The sequence below is a fragment of the Danio aesculapii genome, chromosome 21 (genome assembly GCF_903798145.1).
Source record: "Danio aesculapii chromosome 21, fDanAes4.1, whole genome shotgun sequence".
In the NCBI taxonomy this organism is placed as follows: Eukaryota; Metazoa; Chordata; class Actinopteri; order Cypriniformes; family Danionidae; genus Danio; species Danio aesculapii.
In genome coordinates, this window is record NC_079455.1 from 22,758,309 (window position 1) to 22,779,114 (window position 20,806).

General features: G+C 35.7%; 2 protein-coding genes across 4 annotated transcripts in view; both read left to right on the forward strand.

Moving 5' to 3' along the window:
• The window catches only part of dub (duboraya), a 36,635-nt gene extending 31,498 nt beyond the window's left edge, over positions 1 to 5,137 (forward strand). For all 3 annotated transcript variants that reach the window (XM_056446974.1, XM_056446975.1, XM_056446973.1), the window contains 3 exons: positions 8 to 205; positions 2,459 to 2,947; positions 4,810 to 5,137. In XM_056446974.1, the coding sequence (XP_056302949.1) occupies positions 8 to 205; positions 2,459 to 2,941 (681 nt within the window). In that variant the 3' untranslated portion in view covers positions 2,942 to 2,947; positions 4,810 to 5,137. The remainder of the gene's footprint in view (positions 1 to 7; positions 206 to 2,458; positions 2,948 to 4,809) is intronic.
• A 10,020-nt stretch (positions 5,138 to 15,157) lies between these two features.
• guca1d (guanylate cyclase activator 1d) lies at positions 15,158 to 19,536 on the forward strand. The gene is made up of 4 exons (XM_056446682.1): positions 15,158 to 15,352; positions 16,594 to 16,743; positions 18,686 to 18,773; positions 18,868 to 19,536. Exons 1-4 carry the CDS (start codon positions 15,158 to 15,160, stop codon positions 18,990 to 18,992), a joined length of 558 nt encoding a protein of 185 aa, XP_056302657.1. The 3' UTR covers positions 18,993 to 19,536.
• The last annotated feature ends 1,270 nt before the right edge of the window (positions 19,537 to 20,806 follow it).

A 20,806-nucleotide genomic window follows, 5' to 3' on the forward strand; every position in this document is an offset into this window, starting at 1 on the left:
CTCCCAGGCCAATCTTACTCTTTCTCCAACGGGACCACCAGTCTTCCCGAAGAGCCCTGGGATAAAGTTAGTTGTGCCGTGCTTCTCCCCAGGGTCTCCCAGCAGCCCCTCCAGTCCTCCAGTGACTGGAACACCCAAAGAAGAGGAAACAGCGGCCAGCTTCGAGAGTCCCGTCGACGGCTCTGTCCTAAAGAGCATCAACAAGGTCTGAGCTTTCACTGCATTACACAAGTTTGTAAGTTACACTGCTGATCAGAGGGTCTTAGAATCATGATCTTTTTAAAATATTTATTTTTATTTAAGAGATATTCACATTAATTGGGAAACTTTAGTGAATTATCAATAATACAAATTTTATAATGTTTTCTAAGGTTTATTTGTGTGTGTAACTTTACATTTACACACACACACGCACACACACACACACACACACACACACACGCACACACGCACACCAGACACACACACAAAGTTAAAGTCAGAATTATTAGCCCCCCTTTTGAATTTCTTTTAATTTTTTGAATATTTCCCAAATGATGTTTAACAGAGCAAGGAAATTTTTCACAGAATGTCTGACAATATTTTTTCTTCTGGAGAAAGTCTTGTTTTATTTCGGCTAGAATAAAAGCAGTTTAAATTTTTTTTTTAAAACACTTAAAGGTCAATATTATTAGCCCCTTTAAGCTATATATATTTTTTTGATAGTCTATAGCAGTGGTTCTCAAACTTTTAAGCCAGCGACCCCCAATGTAAGATCGTCAAGAACTCGCGACCCCCCCACTACCAAAGCAAATGCAACAATAAAAATAACTTCTTTTAAGCTGTTCACAATATTTTACCTATATTTACTATACATTACAGGGCTCGAAATGAACATTTTTGCTTGGTAGCACTGGTGCTCCTAACTTAAAAAATTTAGGCGCACCAGCCAAAATTTAGTCACACCCACCAATTATGAGCACTGTTACTACAAGTTTAATAAACAGATTTATTGCATTCGAAATCAACACTAATGAAAACAACAAAAAAAAAATATGCATGAGTGAGGAAAATATGTCTCAACGAAATCCCGTTATTACAAGAAAATACATTTTTATAACATAACTGAGTGACCAAAGGATACACGGACCGCTCACCGACCCTGCACATGCTGCTTGACATGAATGAATCTGTTAACGTTAACTGTGCTGTGTTCTCACGCCTGGTGTCTGATATTGCACAGATGCTTTTGACATATACCTTATTATTTGCATACGTCATTTTAATAGCCTTTAAATGTCACTTTAAGCTGAATAGAAGTGTCTGGAAAAATATCTAGTAAAATATTATTTACTGTCATCATGGCAAAGATAAAAAATTAAATCAGTTATTAGAGATGAGTTATTAAAACTATTATGTTTAGAAATGTGCTGAAAAAATCTTCTCTGATAAACAGAAATATGGGAAAAAAATAAACAGGGGCTAATAGTTCAGAGGGGGCTAATAATTCTGACTTCAACTGTATATATTACTATGCACTTTTATATGTAAATACATTACATTTGCTATATTTTTAGGTACTATTTTAAATAGTTTGTTAAGTTTATTAGCTTTTTATTGAATAAAAATGTTTGTTCAGTATAATTATTTTTTATAATTATTTTTTTCAATTATATTTGATTAGTTTATGTTATTTTTTAACGTATATGTACCTTTTTACAGTTTTTTTTTTTTGCATATTTCATTTGAAAGAATTAGGCAAGTTATTGGATAATCATTTTTTAGACAATTAGAAAATATCTATTTCTCAAGGGGGCTAATAATAGTGTCCCTTAAATTGCTTTTTTTTTGAAAACTGCTTTTATCCCAGCCAAAATAAAAGAAATAAGAGTTTTCCCAGAAGAAAAATTATTTTTAGGAAATACTATGAAAATTTCCTTGTGCCAATTATTTGAGGGCTACTAGTTTTGACTTCAATTGTGTAATTTTAACTTAAACTGTATATCTTTCTGCATCAAAAATATAAACATCAATATATAAATATAAATCAAGATATATATCAAAGTCAAAATTTTTAGCCCTCCTGTGATTTTGTTTCTTTTCTTTTTATATTCTTATTGTATTACATACTTGTGGAGCTGCACATCGATGCATTTGCTCTTCAGTGTTTGGACTTTCAGCAGTGAAATTTAAACCACACTTAACTGAACTAAACTGAACTTCAACTCTGAAAACTGAGTTTATTATTTACTAGAACTTCTAAGTTAAGCTGATTTCACACAATCTACATTGTAAAAGCGCTATAGAAATAAACATGAATTAAATCGAACATATATATACAAATTAACCGAAAAAGCATTGTCCTTAAAAATAGCAACTGTCCCTTTAATTCTTGATGTCATCACATATGTTGATTGCCAGTGAGAGACTAATATAAACTGTTTGAGTATTACAATGTGTGTGTTTTTAATGTGTGCAGGGCAGAGCTCGACTCTCCATCAAGCGGCGTCCACCATCTCGCAGACACAGAAAGTCCAGCGCAGATGAAGCCGGAGACGAGATGGAAAAAACAGCCTCATCTGCCCTGGAAAACACCACTCCAAACGGACATGAAGGAGACGTGTTTGAGGAGCAGACGCCTGATGCAGAAACTCTAAAGTCCACTAAAGAACAGACTGAGGAGGAAACTAAACCTGAGCCAGAGAAAGCAGAGCCGGAGGACACAGAGGAGCCGAAAGCATTGGTGGAGGACACAGAGGAGCCTGTGACTGCAGAAGAGAAAGAAGAGAAGACTGAACCTGAAGAAGAAGAGAAAAGTAAAGCTGAAGCACAGTCCATCGACAGTACAGAAGAAACACGTGAAGAGCCGATAACACAACCAAAGACAGACCCTGAATCTGAGCCTGACTCAACGCAGGAGAAAGAAGAGAAACACAAAGAGGAAGAAGACGGAAACCATTAGGGGGAAGTAAGTCTGATGCTGCTTCCCTATCCGCCTGCTTATACTATGTACTAAAATTATGCACTTTTTGTGAAGAAAAAGTACATACTTTTGAGTGTGTAACAGAACAATATGCAAGATTTGGGACATACTACTTCCTCATTGACAGCAGTAGGTAGTAATAGTAAGTAGGTAGTAATCTTTCAATGGTAGTAAAATTTTTAGACTTAAATTCCTATCATATTAAAGAAGCAGCAGCAGGTTAATCTTAAACATGTCTTTATAAAAGTACACATTGTTGTTTCAGATGACAGAAAACATTGTGTATTCAAACATCTTTACCAAAGCCTCTTCACTTAATGGTCAGTCTTGTGCGTCCGCCATGTTTGTAGTTCATTAACAGTTTTTACCCACTTTTGTAGTACTAATCAAATTCTTGTTTAATGCACAATGCATTGTGGTCAATATTAGCCAATAGATTACATACAGATCTGAACTTCCCAGGTAGCTTTGGAGTATTCGTTTTAACACAAAATATACAAACATGAATTTGAATGCAGTTTCTACATACAACTACGTAGAATAGAGCCATATCACTCTGCAGCCCAAGACCGATTACTTACTGAAGCTAAGCAGGGCTAAGCCTGGTCAGTACCTGGATGGGAGACCACAAGGGAAAACTAAGTTGGAAGTGGTGTTGGTGAAACCAGCAGAGGGCGCTCAACCTGAGGTCTGTATGAGTCCTAATGCCCCAGTAAAGTGAAGAGGGCACTATACTGTCAGTGAGCGCTGTCTTTCGGATGAGACATTAAACCGAGGTCCTGACTCTCTGTGGTAAATAAAAATCCCATCTTGTAAATCTCGTAAAGAGTAGGGGTGTAACCCCGGTGTCCTGGCCAAATTCCCTCCATCAGCTCTTACCCATCATATCCTCCCAATCATCCCATCCACTGAATTGGCTGTGTCACTGTCTCTCCACTCCACATATAGCTAGTGTATGGTGAGCGCACTAGAGCTGTTGTCCTGTGTCTGCCGTCACATCATCCAAGTGGATGCTGCACACTGGTGGTGGTGTGGAGAGACCCCCCTCATGATTGTGAAGCACTTTGGGTCTATGACCATACACAATCAATGCGCTATATGAATACACATTACATTTTATAAAACTTACGCTATTCGCAGTTTGATGACAACAACTTTTGTTCCCTTCCGCACTAAAGATATTTACAGGGACATATTATTAATAAATAAAGCATTGTTTTTATGCAGTTCTTTGCACACTAAATAAACCATCAATTATTTGTAGTTTAATACTTTTGCCTCACATTTCAATATTTCTATATCTCTATATTGACTTTTCTGGTGTGATTTGCTTGGTAGCTCACTTTGTACAGCCTTGAACTTGTGATGCAAAGTGCTCAGGTCTTGTGAATCACTGTTCCACAAAAGAGATATAAGAAATGTTTTTTTTTTAATGTGTTCGCAGTGCACATTTCTATTATGTTAGCTTTTAAAAACACTATTGGTTGGGTTTAGGGAATGGTTTAGTAATTTGCAATATTGGTTTTATATTTGTCGAAAATGCTCAGTCTTAACTTCTAATGACACAAACACACATATATACTTTACACCCTGTACTTTGTTAAAGCTTAGAATCTGTAGAAACATCGTAAATGCGATGAGAAAAAACAGGCATGTCACATCACCACATTCGTTTAGGATTGATTTATCCAATCACTTGATCTGTTAAGTCAGATGATCTTATTTAAGATTTGATGTGCGTCTTATGCAATAACCCAATTATTCATGGCTGGAAACACTGCTGCTGCACTATCAGTGCTTAAAGTAGTAGTAAGTATTTCATTTTTCTCATCGTTTGTATTTTGCAGGAGTTTGAAATGTCTAAGGATAACGAAAGGTCAAATTATCTTCCTTGCGCTGAAGAACTCCTCTAAACTCAACCAAAGCAAAGACATCAGGAGAAGATGATGAAGAATGTGAATTACAGACTTCAAGTGTTCATCAGACATTTGTTTAAGTTGAATGTGCAAGTGAAACCTGCAGGTGCATATGATAGTACTCTCCCTTCTGTACAGCTCTATGAAGATTCTGGTAAGATCTCTGCTCTGAGCCGCTTGGGTGTATTTACACATTCGTTTGGTTGGAGATATACTTTTGTATATAGCTATTAGTCTCCATTAAAGAACATATTTTTTATTCCGTTTGTGTTTTTGTTCTGTCATAGCTGTATTCCTATCTAAAATGTGATTAGATAAACTTTGATACAAGCAGCAAATAAAATATGGTTTTAAAAAAAATCTGTTCTGTCCAAGATTTGATAAATATTCCACTATATTTCCCTCACATCAATGCTCCAACATCTGCTTTATAGACAGATGTTTTCTTGTTGTTGTTTGGTATAATATGCACTGACAGCTAGTTATACTTCTGTATACACATGCTTTCAGGACTGCCTTAATCCTTCGTGGCATAGAGTCCACAAAGTACTGGAAATATTTCTCAAAGATTTTGGTCCATATTGACGATAACATCAAGCAGTTGAACTGCAGCAGATCGTCTTGACCATGCCTACATGCCTAAAAATATTAAGTTGCTGCCATGTGATTGGCTGATTAGAAATCTGCGTTAATGTAACTCCAAATTACATTTTGGAGATAAGAATTTATATTTATATTACATTAGAGGATTTTAACCAAGAGGCCAGGATTCATTATAAGGGGACACATGAACAAACTCTTCCAGGGGCCTCATTTATAAACTAAAACTGTGTGAGTATGATCAAAGTCCCTTTAAAGAGCAAATAGGTTACCCCTTTTTCCAGATTTAAGATAAGTCTTTTGTGTCCCTAGAATGTGTCTGTAAAGTTTCAGCTCAAAACAACCATCAGAGTATTTGTTATAGCTGTCTGAAGTGTCTGTATTATAGCCGGTAAAACTTGGTTGCTGTTTTTTTGTACTGGGCCTTTAAGGCTAGTCCTCCCCGCCCACCGTTCCCACATGCCTGTCAGCAACATTCCCTTGGCTGCCTCAGGAAGCAGATCTCACGTCGCGTTTGTGAGAAATACTACAGTAAGAACTTTACCAATGAATATTTGATGCATTTTTTGTGAGTTGCAACCATGAGTCACACACAATGTCGTTACAAAGGTCACGCGCACACACACATAGCGCAGACACACAGAGAGAGAGAGAGACAGCGCGCCTGTTTGCATGCATATGTGACAGGATACAGGTTAATCCTCACTGCTGTATGGATATCTGTTATGTTATGAACAAAATAAACCTGATTTAACGTCCACATACCAGGATTGAAGCATTTTCCTTTATAATTGTTCTGACACGCGGCTGTGCTGATGAAGTAAAGCTAAGCTACATCGCTGTAATTCATTACACACGTGCACTGTTTTAAAAACATTTTAAAGTTGTTCTTGACCACATTTGATGATCATTGATGATCCTAGCAAACTGAACAGACCTTTTATTCCCGGTTGCTTTGCGCACATCTGGTCTTGTTGATATGATTATACATGTGACTACCCTGACATTTTAATCCTCACAGCTGTCAATCAATTCGGTGGGCAGGGGGACCGCACTCCTACGTCAAGTTGCGGTCGATCTGAAAACCGCTCCAATTGGTCCACCGTTTTTATGTTGTTAAATTTGAAAAAAAAAAAGGACTGGGTGTGTTTATATCACCCCAATATGACGATCTATACACTATATCTACACACATGTCTGTGCAAACAGCTTGAAAAATAGATGTATCAAGATATGTGCCATTTAAGGTGTATTCTATAGTCTTTGGTATGATTCAGAGAAAATGAACATTATCTAATGCCTCTCCTCCCAATGAGACATTTATAAATAACAAATTACCTTAAAATTAAGTTTATAATCATCATTAACATTATAGAGAGCGTACACCAATATCCAAATTTCCAAGATTGAGAATGACTAATACAAAGAAAAAACTTGATGGAAAAAAATGAACTTTCATATAAAAAAAATGAAACTTTCATATCATAAAAATGTTTAATTACACAATTATGGTCACTGGTCAAAAAAAACCTGCATGTGATTTGTCATTTCTTTATATTTACAGATTTACTGATGTTGCTCCAGTGTGTCCTAAAATACATTTTGTACAAATATAACTGATGCAAATCACAAGAACAGTGATTTTCAGAGATGCAGCAGATGTTTTTTTTTTTAGATTTGTTTTTTTTAGATTTTGATTGATATTGTGAGTTTTAGACATTAGTAAAGGCGTTGCAAATCCCCTTGTAAAATACTAATAAAAATAACAACAACATGGAATAAACTGTGTAGTCCACAGCATGCGAGTAAAGCACACTCAACATTAGACTAATAAAAAGTCAGTTAAATTTTGCAAAAACTCCCATTATTAAATAATCAGACTACACTGCACAATATAGGGTCCTAACATACACCTGGTGCAATAAGGCGCAAGATGTGTTTGGCGCAATTTGTTCCTATTTTCAGACCAGCGCAACCCTAATTTTCACGTTTTGCGCCACATTGTTTAAATAGTAATTCCATTTGCGCCTCTTTGTGGACTCCTGTCGATAAAAGAGATGCCAATTTAATAAAAACAAGTTTAGATTTGTCCACCTGTGGAATTTTGGAGAGGTATGCATCACCATATAGGGCATAAGTACAGGAGGTGTGTTTAGATATAACGCAGTTTTTTGACCACACTATGTTATTATTGTTCATTTATTCGTTTGCTGGAAATTAGAACTGAATTTAGAAATAGTTTTGAAACAAATCTTTGTGCGTAACCAACAAAATTAAATATGTGGGCTAATGGATGTCTTCAGCGGAGTGAGTGTCCACTGTTTCCTTGCTCCACGAAAGTAAAGGAGTAAAGAGCAAAAGTAAAGTAAAGATAAAGTAAAGAGGCCATATGGAGGAGGCTCGTTCCTTATTGTCACACTGCAGATAGTCTGTTCAACTGTTTTTTTGCTAGAGAAGCGTTCAGTTTTTCCACCTACAAAGTACACTATGTAAATAGCAAATGTGCCATGGCACGATGCAACTGACTCGTAAAGGGAATGGGAGATGAGACTCTGATTGATTTAATGCATCTTATGCTCAAAACAAGGTGCAAAGTGTATTTTTCCATCCTTAAAAAAGCAAAAGTGGATTCAGACATGCCCTTAATGCTTTTGCGGCATGCACTTTAGACTTTGTGCCTAGATCATTAAAATACAGCCCTTAATCTCTCACACTGCATCTTGTTGTTTTGTTGAATTCGGTTCACATACACCACTTTTATTATATGTTCAAACAACTGCAGTATTATGACCACACACACAAAAAAGTGTGTAAGCCATTCCATGTTAAAATGTTATAATATTAATTATAATGTTATTAATATTAATTATAATGTTAGAATATTAATATTAAAATATTCATATTTTATAAATAAGGCAGCACGGTGGCACAGTGGGTAGCAAGAAGGTCGCTGGTTCGAGCCTTGGCTGGGTCAGTTGGCATTTCTGTGTGAAGTTTGCATGTTCTCCCCGTGTTCGCGTGGGTTTCCTCCGGGTGCTCCGGTTTCCCCCACAAGTAAAAAACACGTGGTCCAGGTCAATTGGGTAAGCTAAAATTGTCCGTAGTGAATGAGAGTGTATGGGTGTTTCCCAGTGATGGGTTGCAGCTGGAATAGCATCCGCTGCATAAAACATATGCTGGATAAGTTAGTGGTTTATTCCGCTGTGGCGACCCCAGATTAATAGAGACTAGGCCGAAAAAATGAATGAATTAATGAATGAATATTTTATAAATATCAACACTGTAGTGGATTTAAGCAAACACACAATCTAAGAATCAAATCTGAGCATGCACATGCTTTATCTCTGCTACAACTACACTGTTGACGGTCAAAGTAGACAGTGTTTCCACGCAGCCAATCAAAACAAAGGGTATTATGCCAGTTTGTTATAACCCTACACTGTTTTGTGTAAGAAGCAAATCTGGAATTCCTGACGACTCATTTCAGGAAGTTCAATAATTCCAATTATCATGCACTCTTTTACAGACCATTCACACATTAAGAAACTCATTGTGAACTCTTTAAATGTTGCTTAATGTCTCTTATAAAATCTCTTAATAGGAGCATTGCCAGATTTTCAGTGTTCAGATCAGCTCTGGATTTGTGTGACCTCTCAGAAGTTCTAGCGAAGAACAGATTATCATTTAAGTAGATCTCTTTATCACTCTCTTATAGCATTTTATTTTAATATTTGCCCTGAATGCTTCGACAGACTACTATTGTTATACACAGTAGCACAAAACCACAGATCATAGTGCTTTTTAGGGCCTGAAAGCATTCAGTGTTGTCCACTAATGACGGTAAGATTAATTAATGATTAGAATTAGATATTCAAGGTCAAGAGAGGAAGGATTACAGTGGATGTTTCCTAATCTGGCTGCTACTGAAATACTGCCAGATTCCTGTGTTAGTCTTCTTGTGATGGCTAAAACTGTCACAGCAAAGTCCCACATCAAACACGCAATATTACACTACTGAGCAGGGGCGGCGTTTTAGTATGCCCCAAATTTTTTGCATGTAAAAGGTTTCGGCTTAGCAAAAAGGTTTTAGCATGGGTTGTGTTTATGCAAGTGCTAACTGACAAAAGGAAGCACCAAGAAAGGTCCATACACCATACTGATCAAGCAATACAACTGTTTATTGCTGGTACACACAGCTGATATCAATTATAGCAATACTAGTAAATGATGTGCATAAAGGGTATATAATGTGAAATAAAGATGAGTAATAATGATAAAATGAGTAAAAGATAGATAATGAAGCACCAAGCAATGTGATATAAGTATATACAACCTCAGAGACATGCCATCATTTTCCTGTTCAAAGACTGGGGAGCCTATTGCAGTCACATTGGAAAACTAACACGTGCGTCCGAGAATGCTTATTAGCTGAGCTTTCAATATTTCAGCAAGAAACCCTCACCTTTATAGTCAAAATTTGGGTGCTGGCCAAAGGTCAGCCTATTAGGTAAGAGAGAACAGTGAGTTGATCAGGCTCGCTCTCTCTCTCTCAAATAGGTGCACATTATTTCTGATTGCAAAGCACACATTTGAGGTTTGTAGTATCAGTATGATTGTTTAGAGTCAATGTTCTACCTCCTAAAATTTGAAGAAAGGTGTGAAGTTAACCTTAAGGTCATGAGACCCTTTTTCAATTCAATTCAATTAATCTTTATTCCTATAGTGCTTTACAATGTAGATTGTATCAAAGCAGCTTAACATAGAAGGTCTAGTACAGTGGTTCTCAAACATTTTTCATCAAGTACCACCTCAGAAAAAAAATTTCTCTCAAAGTACCACCATAATGAGCAGTATTGAAATACAGTAGTGTAGTAGGCCCAGTACAGTTCTGCACAGTTCAAAAACATGGCAGATTATTCCTATTATTAAGAATATTTATTATTAGCCAATTTAAACATTTTAAATAGTTTGAACATCAACACTGTACTGTATTAACATAGTATCCTATTCATCAAAACCTTGAAATGTTGCTAGGACCTCATAAATATAGGCTATATGTCATCACATTTATAAATGAACTATTATTGATCAATTTTGAAATATGTTGCATGTACTTGTGACATTTTTGATTCCTCTGTGTACCACCAGAAGGAAGCCCGTGTACCACTAGTGGTACATGTACCAGAGTTTAAGAACCACTTGTCTGGTTCTCTTTTCTAGTCATTGGGTCATTCTTGAGTTTTTCAATATTTAAACTCCTGAAATTTGGAGAAAACTGTTAACCTTAAGGTCATGAGACCCTCATCTGGTCATTTGGTTGTTTGTTGAGGAAAAACAACAACAACAACCCATCTCTTACAGGCAGATTTGACCAATAAGCAAGGTAAGCGGCTGATTAGGGCTCCAGGAAATGTGGGGGGCCCAAATAAATGCCTAATAGTTAGTACAAAATATATAAAACATAGATTTCTATCATATTTTGTATAGTGAGGGCCTAATTATTAATGAGATCATAATTATTACATCCGTGCAAATGTGTCCCCCACCCCCAAATCATGGAGCAGTCAAATCAGATTTAGCTTTAAAAAGGAAATAGTTTGCTTTTTATTATTAGTTGTAAATTCAATTTAAGAAAATATTAAGATAAAAATGTAGAAAACATTAATTGAGTGATATAAGAAAACAATATATGTATTTGTCTATAAATAAATAAAAATACAAAGGGTGCACATTAGGAATTAGAGCTGCTTGATATTGGGAAAATATGACAATGTAAATCTTTTTTCAACAATATATATATTGCGATATAAATATAATTTCACCAGATGAATTGAATAGCTCTATTTAGAAATACTTCATTCATTTAGATAAACTGGGATGATCAAACCTTTTTCTACGCAATGCATTAACATAAATTATTATATATTACAAGCATATATAAAATACAACAGAGCGAATCTAAAAGTTAATTAAACAGTGCTTTATGGTTTTCTAGAGAGTCTAGAGAGTCTAACAATATTCAGGTACAGAAATTAAACAATCAGAGGTAAAATAACATGGTCATCGAGTAAATAATTTAATAATGTCTTTATCTTATAATCTTTAATAAATGATCTAATCCTGTGATGTAACTATTACAGAGATGCACACATTGCGATATCAATGCTCGAACGATATATTGTGCAGCCCTATTTTGAATGTTGGGCCCAGTGGCTGGACAGCTTAGGGCCCTCAAATCACTCAATCTGTCCCTACTTAGGCTAACAATCATTGATTAGTGACCACAACAATTTCACAAAGGTGAAAAAAATGATGTGACTCTTTAGCAGAAATATACAGCCTATTCACCTTTTCATTTACTACTGTTGTGATTGCACATTGATAAGAAATTTGCATTTAATTACTTAAATTAATCACACTTATACTATGAGCAATTTCAGCGTATTGAAACTTTTGTTTATATTTTCCATAACAACTAACCACAGAGTTACGGGACCAGAAAAATATCAATCTGCAAACATGCATTATGGATGTGACAAAAAAGTCTGCAGGTTTACAGTATATAACATACTTTGTAGAAATTCTGTGAATTAAACTGCACGATCCAAAAGAAACAATGATAATCAAAAGGGTAAGAGTTGGCTCACTATAAAACAAAAATGATTGGTTTTATTTAATTTCATATTTTCACATTTATGAGTAAAAAGTGTCGTTATGGATGTGACATCTCTCTGTTATGGATGAGACAGATGTGAAATTGCCACTTGTGTGACTTTGGTAAATTAAATCAAATAATAGTTTGAAAACATTGACAGATGCATTTTTGAGTATTTCTAAAGTACTGTAAAATACTTGCTTACCCAAAAAACCCAGAAACGGTTTCCGTATTTTGGTGAAAAAGTAATTTTTTTTTCATGCCAAGGTTGAGATTTGCACAGAATTGCTCTGTGAGCAGATAAAGATAAACTTTGAGGGAAAAAATCTGATAAAGACTAGCCTGAAAGGTTTAAATATGTAAAATGAGAAATGGAGAAATATAAAAGAATATAAAACGCCCTACACAAAACTTTTTTACAGTGTAAGGTACACTGGGTGGTTGCTAGGTTGTTCTATGTTTACAAGTTTACAATGATAATAAGGCTTTTAATGATTAATGAAGGAATCATATTGCTTTGTTTCTTTATTTCATCTTCATTTAAAAGTAGCAGGGTATTTACAGCTAATGTATATTTCTGTCTGTTTGCATCACATCCCTTTGTGCCCCATACACCTTAAAACATGTTCCTAATCCTTTAGTGCCACCACAGCGCCACACAAGGCGGTAATGGTCCTTTTGAAGTGTCACCCACTGTAGATGCTAGATGATTTGGTTTGTTGCTTTCTCAGACCACTGTTTAATATTTTATCACAAAGATTACCTCCTTAACAGTTCAGAAATGTGCAAAAATATATAAAATTGACTATTGTACCAATAAACAAATCTAATAAGAAAACCTTCATGTTTTGTATCTTGAATATTAATGTGTTTATTAGTGTAGATTATTAATGTGGTCTTTCGCAGATTCATATAATGCTAGTCCCACTATAGGAAACTGGTCTTAAAGATTTACTCACCATTTAGTCACACACTCAAGTGCTAAACAAAGATATTTTGGGGGACAAACAGCCATTGTCTTGAGCCAAAACAGCCATTGTAATGAATGTTGTGGCTGTTTTTTTCCCCTCAGCATTCTCCCTTGTGTTCAGCAAAAGAAATAAACTCAAACAGGTTTGGAACAAGTGAATAAGTTATGTCAGAATTTTTATTTTTGGGGTGAACTATTGCTTCAATTTACTGATGGACCTGTAGAAATGACAGGAAATGAATGAGTTGAGAGGTTCAGGCTAATGCCCACAATAAACATTTGAGCTAATGACTATCGCTTAATCCCATTTACTGCAGTGGATACAAACCAACTTAAGACCCTAATGAAGAGCACGGATCTGTGCCTTGTCACCACTTTCAAGTGAGAAAAGTCTGCGATCTGACTGGCAGGAGGACAGAAACAGGATTGTGTCGCCAGCAGCCTTTGCATTGCAGTTGTGTGACAATTTGGTGACATTTGAATTACAATTGATATATTCTTTAATCAAAGTGCACTGCTATTTGACAGAGATTTGATCACTTGCATCAGTGCAGCGATTGTACATTCACATTGTACATTAAATTTAAATATGTAAAATATATTGATGCATAAATTATATAAGTATAGATCATTTGGACAGTGATTGAGAGAGCTTAACGTGCTGCAATTAAAGAAAACATGCAAATACAAAAAAACGGCAGCAAATTAAGAAAAGATTACATTAGTTTGACAGCACACTTTCACACAACGCAAAGAAATTAATAAAACACGCTGCATTTTCTCACAACGCAAAGATTTTATGAAAACGCGCTGCATTTTCTCACAACACAAACATCGGAACACAACAGAAATGTTTCAAGTGGACCCAAGAACATGGCGGATGCCGCTGTGTCATGACTAGTGCTTAGTGAAGTTGTTGATGATCTTTAAAAGGTGATTTTTTTTTTGTTTGTTAATTTTAACATCCTGATTCTCTTGTCTTTTGAATATTATTAGCATAAATAAATTTAACCTAAAAAGCCAGGTCCGTCACGTTTTAGGGTCCCGTTGAAACGTTTCCATTGAGTTCCTAGCTATTTGAGAGTATTGTGAGAAAATGCAGCGTGTTTTCGTAAATTGTTTGCGTTATGAGAAAATGCAGCACATATTATTCATTTGTTTGCATTGTGAGAAATTGCAGCACGTTTTTTTTAAATGTGTTTGCATTGTGAGGGTTTGCAGCACACGTGTGCTGTCAAACTAATAGATCTTTTCTCAATTTGCTGGCGTTTTGTGAAATTGCATGTTTTGTTAAATTGCAGCACATTAAGCTCTCTCAGCCACAGTACATTTGCATGATCTGTATGACTACAATCTACATGTAATCACTGACTAAATAGAATTAGGATAAATAAGTTTAGTTTCACGCTCAAGAGAATTATGCATAAATTGTACCACATTAAACTACAAATTCAAAACACTAATAATTTTAATGAATAAAAACAAATAATAAAGAAAAAACCCTAATTTCAAAAGTAACGAAAGGTCTTACTGTACATTTCATACTGTACACTTGTATCTAACATGACGGTTTATGGTATTTAAAAAAAAAACTGAAATTTATCATCATATATTTTACAAATAACATAATGATAATAAAATACATAAATCATATATTCTTTATCATTTGTATGCATTATAATTTGTGAAAATTTGAATTAAATAACAGAATTAAGTGGACAATGGGTTAATTAATTTCGACCTCAATAAATAAATTCAAGACCTGTAACAATTATGGCACTGAGTTTGCCTGCAATGCCCTCTGCACTGCACTGACCGCCCTAACGGTTCATCTACAGGCCGAGGGCTCTTATATAAGCCTTCCTTACTCTCTGCCAGTTACTCTTCAACAGGCAGCTCTCACCATTATCCTATTAGCAGTAGTTATTTTAAGGTGCCTTCTTTTTATCGGTAGCAGGTTCTAACAGTTTCAGACACCCCTGGTCCAGTGAGGAGGCCAGTCTGCTCCTCTCCATCACAAAACAGGTGTCTGGACTAGCGACGGGACGACAGCCATGGGTAACAACCACGCCAGTCTGGATGACATCCTCGCGGAGGACATGCACCACTGGTATAACAAATTCATGAGAGAGTCTCCGTCAGGCCTCATCACTCTCTTTGAGCTCAAGTCTATTCTGGGGCTGCAGGGAATGAACGAGGACGCCAACAGTTACGTGGATCAGGTGTTCTGCACTTTCGACATGGACAGGGTGAGATTGCTGTCATTTGTCTGCATGCTCCTAAAATTATTATTATTTTTTATTATTAAATGTTTGACGTCTCAGTTTAGAGATGGGGCTTAATGCTATGGTTCACCCAAAAACAGCCAAAAAGTACTCACACTCAAGCAGACGCAATCCTTTATGAGTTTTTTCTGTTGAACACAATACAAGATATTCTGAAGAATGTTGGAAATTGGTAACTACTGACATCCATAGTATAAAAAAAAAAAAGTTATACAGAACTCAATGGTTACCCGTTTCCAACATTCTTCTAAATATCTTCTGTTGAGTTTCTTGGAAAAAAGAAAGTTAAACATGTTTCAACCAGTTGAGGGTCATTAAATCGTGAGGAAATGTTCCCTTTGAATGGATATTTAAAAATACTTGTGCACTAGGGATCAGATGGGTAAAATAGGGTTGACTAACATGTTGTGAAAGCATTTATTGTTTGTGCAGGTATTAGTAAGTTAGAACAAATGTTATGACAGCCAACAGTGGTAATGATCTGATCTTCGTTGTAGTGAAGTGTTTTAAAAAGGGCACAGGGTCAAAAGCCAAAATATGTACAAAAATATAAGTACATTATTGGACAAGAACATACCTTAAACTCATTTATTTATGATTAAATTACTTTTAATTATAACTAGAAATACATTCAAATGTAAACATAAAAAGGTTTACTAATTAAATAAAGAAATGAAAAAGAAACAAGTTTTATTTGTAATAAAAAATACATTATAATATTAAATATAAAAATTATAATAGCATATCAATTTTACTAAAATAAAATTCAAATACCAAAATAAGCACAAAAATGTACTCCATGGCTGAGAGAATGCTGTTAATCTCGTTATTTTATCATTAAAATAAATGCATATTTAAAAAAAACATTTTAAATGAAAACTTTTTTAAATATATTAAATTATTAGCAATATAATTTATCAATTTTTATGCCGTTTAGAAAAGTTGTCATTAGATATAAAAACAAAACAGGCAATATTATATAAATGATGTACTGTATAGCCTAAAATAAACCGAGGTGGTTACATTTTGTAGAGTAATCCTTCAAGCTCACTTCATTAAGCTTGGTTAAGGTTAAAACAACAGGTTAAAAAGCAAGCTAACACAATTATCTCCTTTAAAAGAGCTTAAATGGTCCATCTCTGGCATTATAAAATAAAAACATATTTATAAAACATAGTAAAATGAACTCTCTCTCTTGTCGTTAGGATGGATATATCGACTTTGTGGAGTATATCGCTGCTATTAGCTTAATGCTCAAGGGAGAAATCAACCAGAAACTCAAGTGGTACTTCAAACTTTTTGACCAGGATGGAAACGGGAAGATTGACAAGGACGAGTTGGAAACAATATTTACAGTAAGTAAAAAATATGTAAATAGCACCGTAAATCATTACCTACTGCTTACCTTTGTTCCAGAAAACAAGATGCCATTTCAGGTCATTTGTACACGCTGCCCTGTCACATTAGGTCTTGTGTGAACGAAGCAAAAATAGAAAGTGGTTGTTGAACTGATTGAAAAGGCAGGTCGGGTTAACGTGGTCCCTGAATCAGTCTGCTTAACTTGTAGATGAGCTGATTTAATCCGGTTAGCGAACTGTCTTCCGTGTGCCGTTTCTGTGCTGGGTACTGATATTTATGAGCCGTTGCGTGTCGAGCGCAGGTTCTTGACCTCAGGCGGCTCCTTCATAACTTTACATATTAAAGTCACCATGACAACACAATGGACGTTTCTTATTTTACGCGAATATCGAATATAGCAGGGTTTATGCTAAGTAATGTATCCCTGCACGCACACACACACACACACACACACATATATATATATATATATTTTTAAATACTAAAATCAGAGTTTTTTTTCCTCTATTTTTTGACATTTTTTCTGCTCTCATAAAGCATTGATCGGATAGCACAGCAGCAAATCCTGTCATTCTTGATGGACAAAATAAGTACCGCCCCCTTCCTTATTTGGGCATCCATTTTCTTTTATAATTTTCTTTCATTACACTTTTGGCTTTTATACTACTCGCAATTCTTACTTTTTGCTTGTGATTTTTTGATCTCAGGATCGTGGTGTTTTTTCCTTGCAGTTTTATACTCACAATGTTAAGTTTATTTCTCACAAATTCAATTTTTTACTTAATGTTTTAAGATTAAATACGTCAATTTTGTCTTTTGTACTCCTAATTTCAAATGTATATTTATCATTATATAGATACATTATATAATTTCACATTCTATTCTATATATAAACAATTTTTACTCAAAATTGTACATTTATATTTTACCGTTCTGATTTTGTTTCTGAGAAAAACATCTCACAGCTAAGTTTCTCACAATTTTTACTTTTACCCCTCAGAATTCTGACATTTTCCTAAGAATTTAATAATAATAATAATGATAATAGTAATAATAATTCCTTACATGTATATGGTGCTTTTCTGGACACTCAAAGTGCTTTACACATTTTTGGGGGGAATCTCCTCATCCACCACCAGTGTCCAGCATCCACCTGGATGACATGGCATTGCGCCAGACCATACACCAGCTGACTGGTGGAGAGGAGACAGAGTGATGAAGCCAATTACGATATAGGGATGGCTAGGAGGTCATGATGGACAGAGGCCAGTGGGCAAATTTGGTCAGGATGCCAGGGTTTTCGAAGGACATCCTGGGAATTTTAACGACCCAGTTTAACATCTCATCCGAAAGACAGCGTTCACTGAGCAGTATAGAGTCCCCATCAATATACTGGGACATTAGGACCCACACAGTGGGTTCTCACACAAGCGCTCCCTGCTTGTCTCACTTACACCACTTCCGGCAGCAACCTAGCTTTCCCATGTGGTCTCCCACAAAGATACTGACCGGACCCTGCTTAGCTTCAGTGGGCAACCATGTGAGAATGCAGATAGCTAGCAGTCCTCAAGACTTTAGAGTTGCAAGTTTATCTTTTATTATTTCTTGGCATTTCGGTGTTTATTGCCTGTAATTTTAACTGTGCAATTTATTTTTCACAATTCTGAGGGAAAACTTTTTATATAAACTTAGATATAAACTTAAAATTCCAAGAAATAAAGCCACAATTGCAAGATGTTAACTCGATTGAAACTGTGGGACATTAACTTTATTTAGGAGGCCAAAAAAAAAAAAACTTAATACATTTGACATTAAGTGCACATAACTACAGAAAAGTTTATAAATTTGCCTGAACTTTTCATTAACTTGAATTTCCATTTTATGCTGTTGTAAAGATGAGAAATTCATTGCAAGTGACTGCTATTTGTTATACCACAGGCTATACAAGACATCACAAGAAATCGTGACATTGTGCCAGAGGAAATAGTGGCCCTTATATATGAAAAGATTGATGTTAATGGAGAGGGTGAGCACCACTTAAATAAATCAAAATCCTTCATTTGTATTGATTTCTACTCTTTCAGTAAGCTAATGACATCTCACTCTGCTCAATCCTTTAGGTGAACTGACACTGGAAGAGTTCATTCAAGGAGCCAAAGAACATCCCGACATTATGGATATGCTGAAGATACTGATGGACCTCACTCCAGTCCTAGTAATTATCGTCGAAGGGCGACAGAAATAAATGAATGAACATTATGTTGCTTTGAACTCCAGAGTCAGGACAAAGAAAATTCCCTTTCTCAAATCAGTGAAAATGGAGTTTGGCAGACCCAGTCTTGAGGAGCAGTCGAGGATCATGCTTATGTATCTTCCTATGGCACTTTTAATATTTCCTCTACCGGACCAAATCACGGTCTGATCTGACCTCGTGGAGATTCAGTGGAGTTGTCCTCAGATGAACATTGATCCTCTAATGCTATAAGGAGTTCAGGAGACTAAGGACCTGCTGGCAAGGCTTAGGAATGAACAGAGTGGTGCTTTTTAAGGAAAGGCTCAGCGAAGAACATGGTGTGAACATCTAGTGTCTTTCATTGGGTCAACACATCACATAATCCATGTGCTGTTTATGGCATCACTATATTGCCCTGAGAGTGAATTCTAGGACAGTCCATCGCCGATGTGGCCTGAATTGCCCTAAAAAACTGTGCATTTTTGTCCAGAGTGGTGGTTCTCAATTAGTTTAGCATTAAACCCATACAAAATTCTCCTACCTGTATATAAAAAGACGCATTCAAATGACTGTATTCTTTATGCACGAGCGAGTACAGCCATCTACTTAATTTACTTCTATTTATTTTAGATGTAAAACAGCTCGTTATGCTGCAAACTGATATTTTCTTATTATATTCTTCTTCTTTTTATGTATAGTCATGGACACACTTGTTTGTAGAGCAAGTACTTTGATCGTTTTCTGCAGTTTATTACTCCTTTTCATTTTTCCCTCACTTACTCCCAGGGCCGTTTATATCAAAGTTGATATTTAGCCACACCATGTTGGTGTTTCGTAACATCTAATTTTTACAAAGTGGGTCGTTAGCCCAACACTCAACCCTCAACCTGGAGGACCAGGACATACACGCATACACCTCGGACTTGTGGGGGAAACCGGAGCACCCAGTGGAAACCCGCGCGAACCTTGGGTTCTACACACAGAAACTACACACAGAAACGCCAACTGACACAGCCGAGGCTTGAACCAGTGACCTTGCTGCGAGGCGACACCACTACCCACTGCACCACCCATTTTTCCCATAGACAAATGAGTTGGAAGATCCAGAACAAATCGCAAAAACAAGCACACTTGCGCATTGCAGAATAGGTCAATAGAATATTATGTTGACACAATATTTCCATAAGCTGCACAGGCTCAATGATATACTCAATTATTAGGAAACTCAACAACAGCATTTGGCCTCAAAGTGTAGTAGTTTTGGTTGAACAATGCAGCAAGCTGATGGGTCTGTTTATTTTGCTACCCGTCAGAAAATAGTTTTTTTTGTGGAAGAGAACTATTTTTTGGGGTTGTGAACGACCCATTTAGAACCACTAATATTTTATAAATACAGCACTTTAAAGTCTTTTTAGTTGATAAAAACTGAAACGTTTTCAAAGACAGAAACTGCATGTTTCAGACTCTACAGTTGAAAATTTTGGGTCTGCAAAAACAAAAGAATACTGATCAGTACTAAAGTGATTGGTATTAAAGAGATAAAAAATGTATTCTTTTCTTCTACTAAACATAAAAGAATATGTTTTTTAGAACGTTGAAAACTAGCCATTGACTTACATACCCTGTAAAACCCAGAAAGTTAAGGTAACTCCGTTTGAAGAAACCGAATGCAACAAACAATTTATTTTAAAAAACTAATTCTAATGAGTACTGTGAACTTAATCTATTTGAGTAAACAAAGCAATTTGAGCACAGTAAAACCCAATAAATGAACAGAACACAAATCAACTGAGTACTGTAAAACCCAATAAGTTAAGGCAACTCAA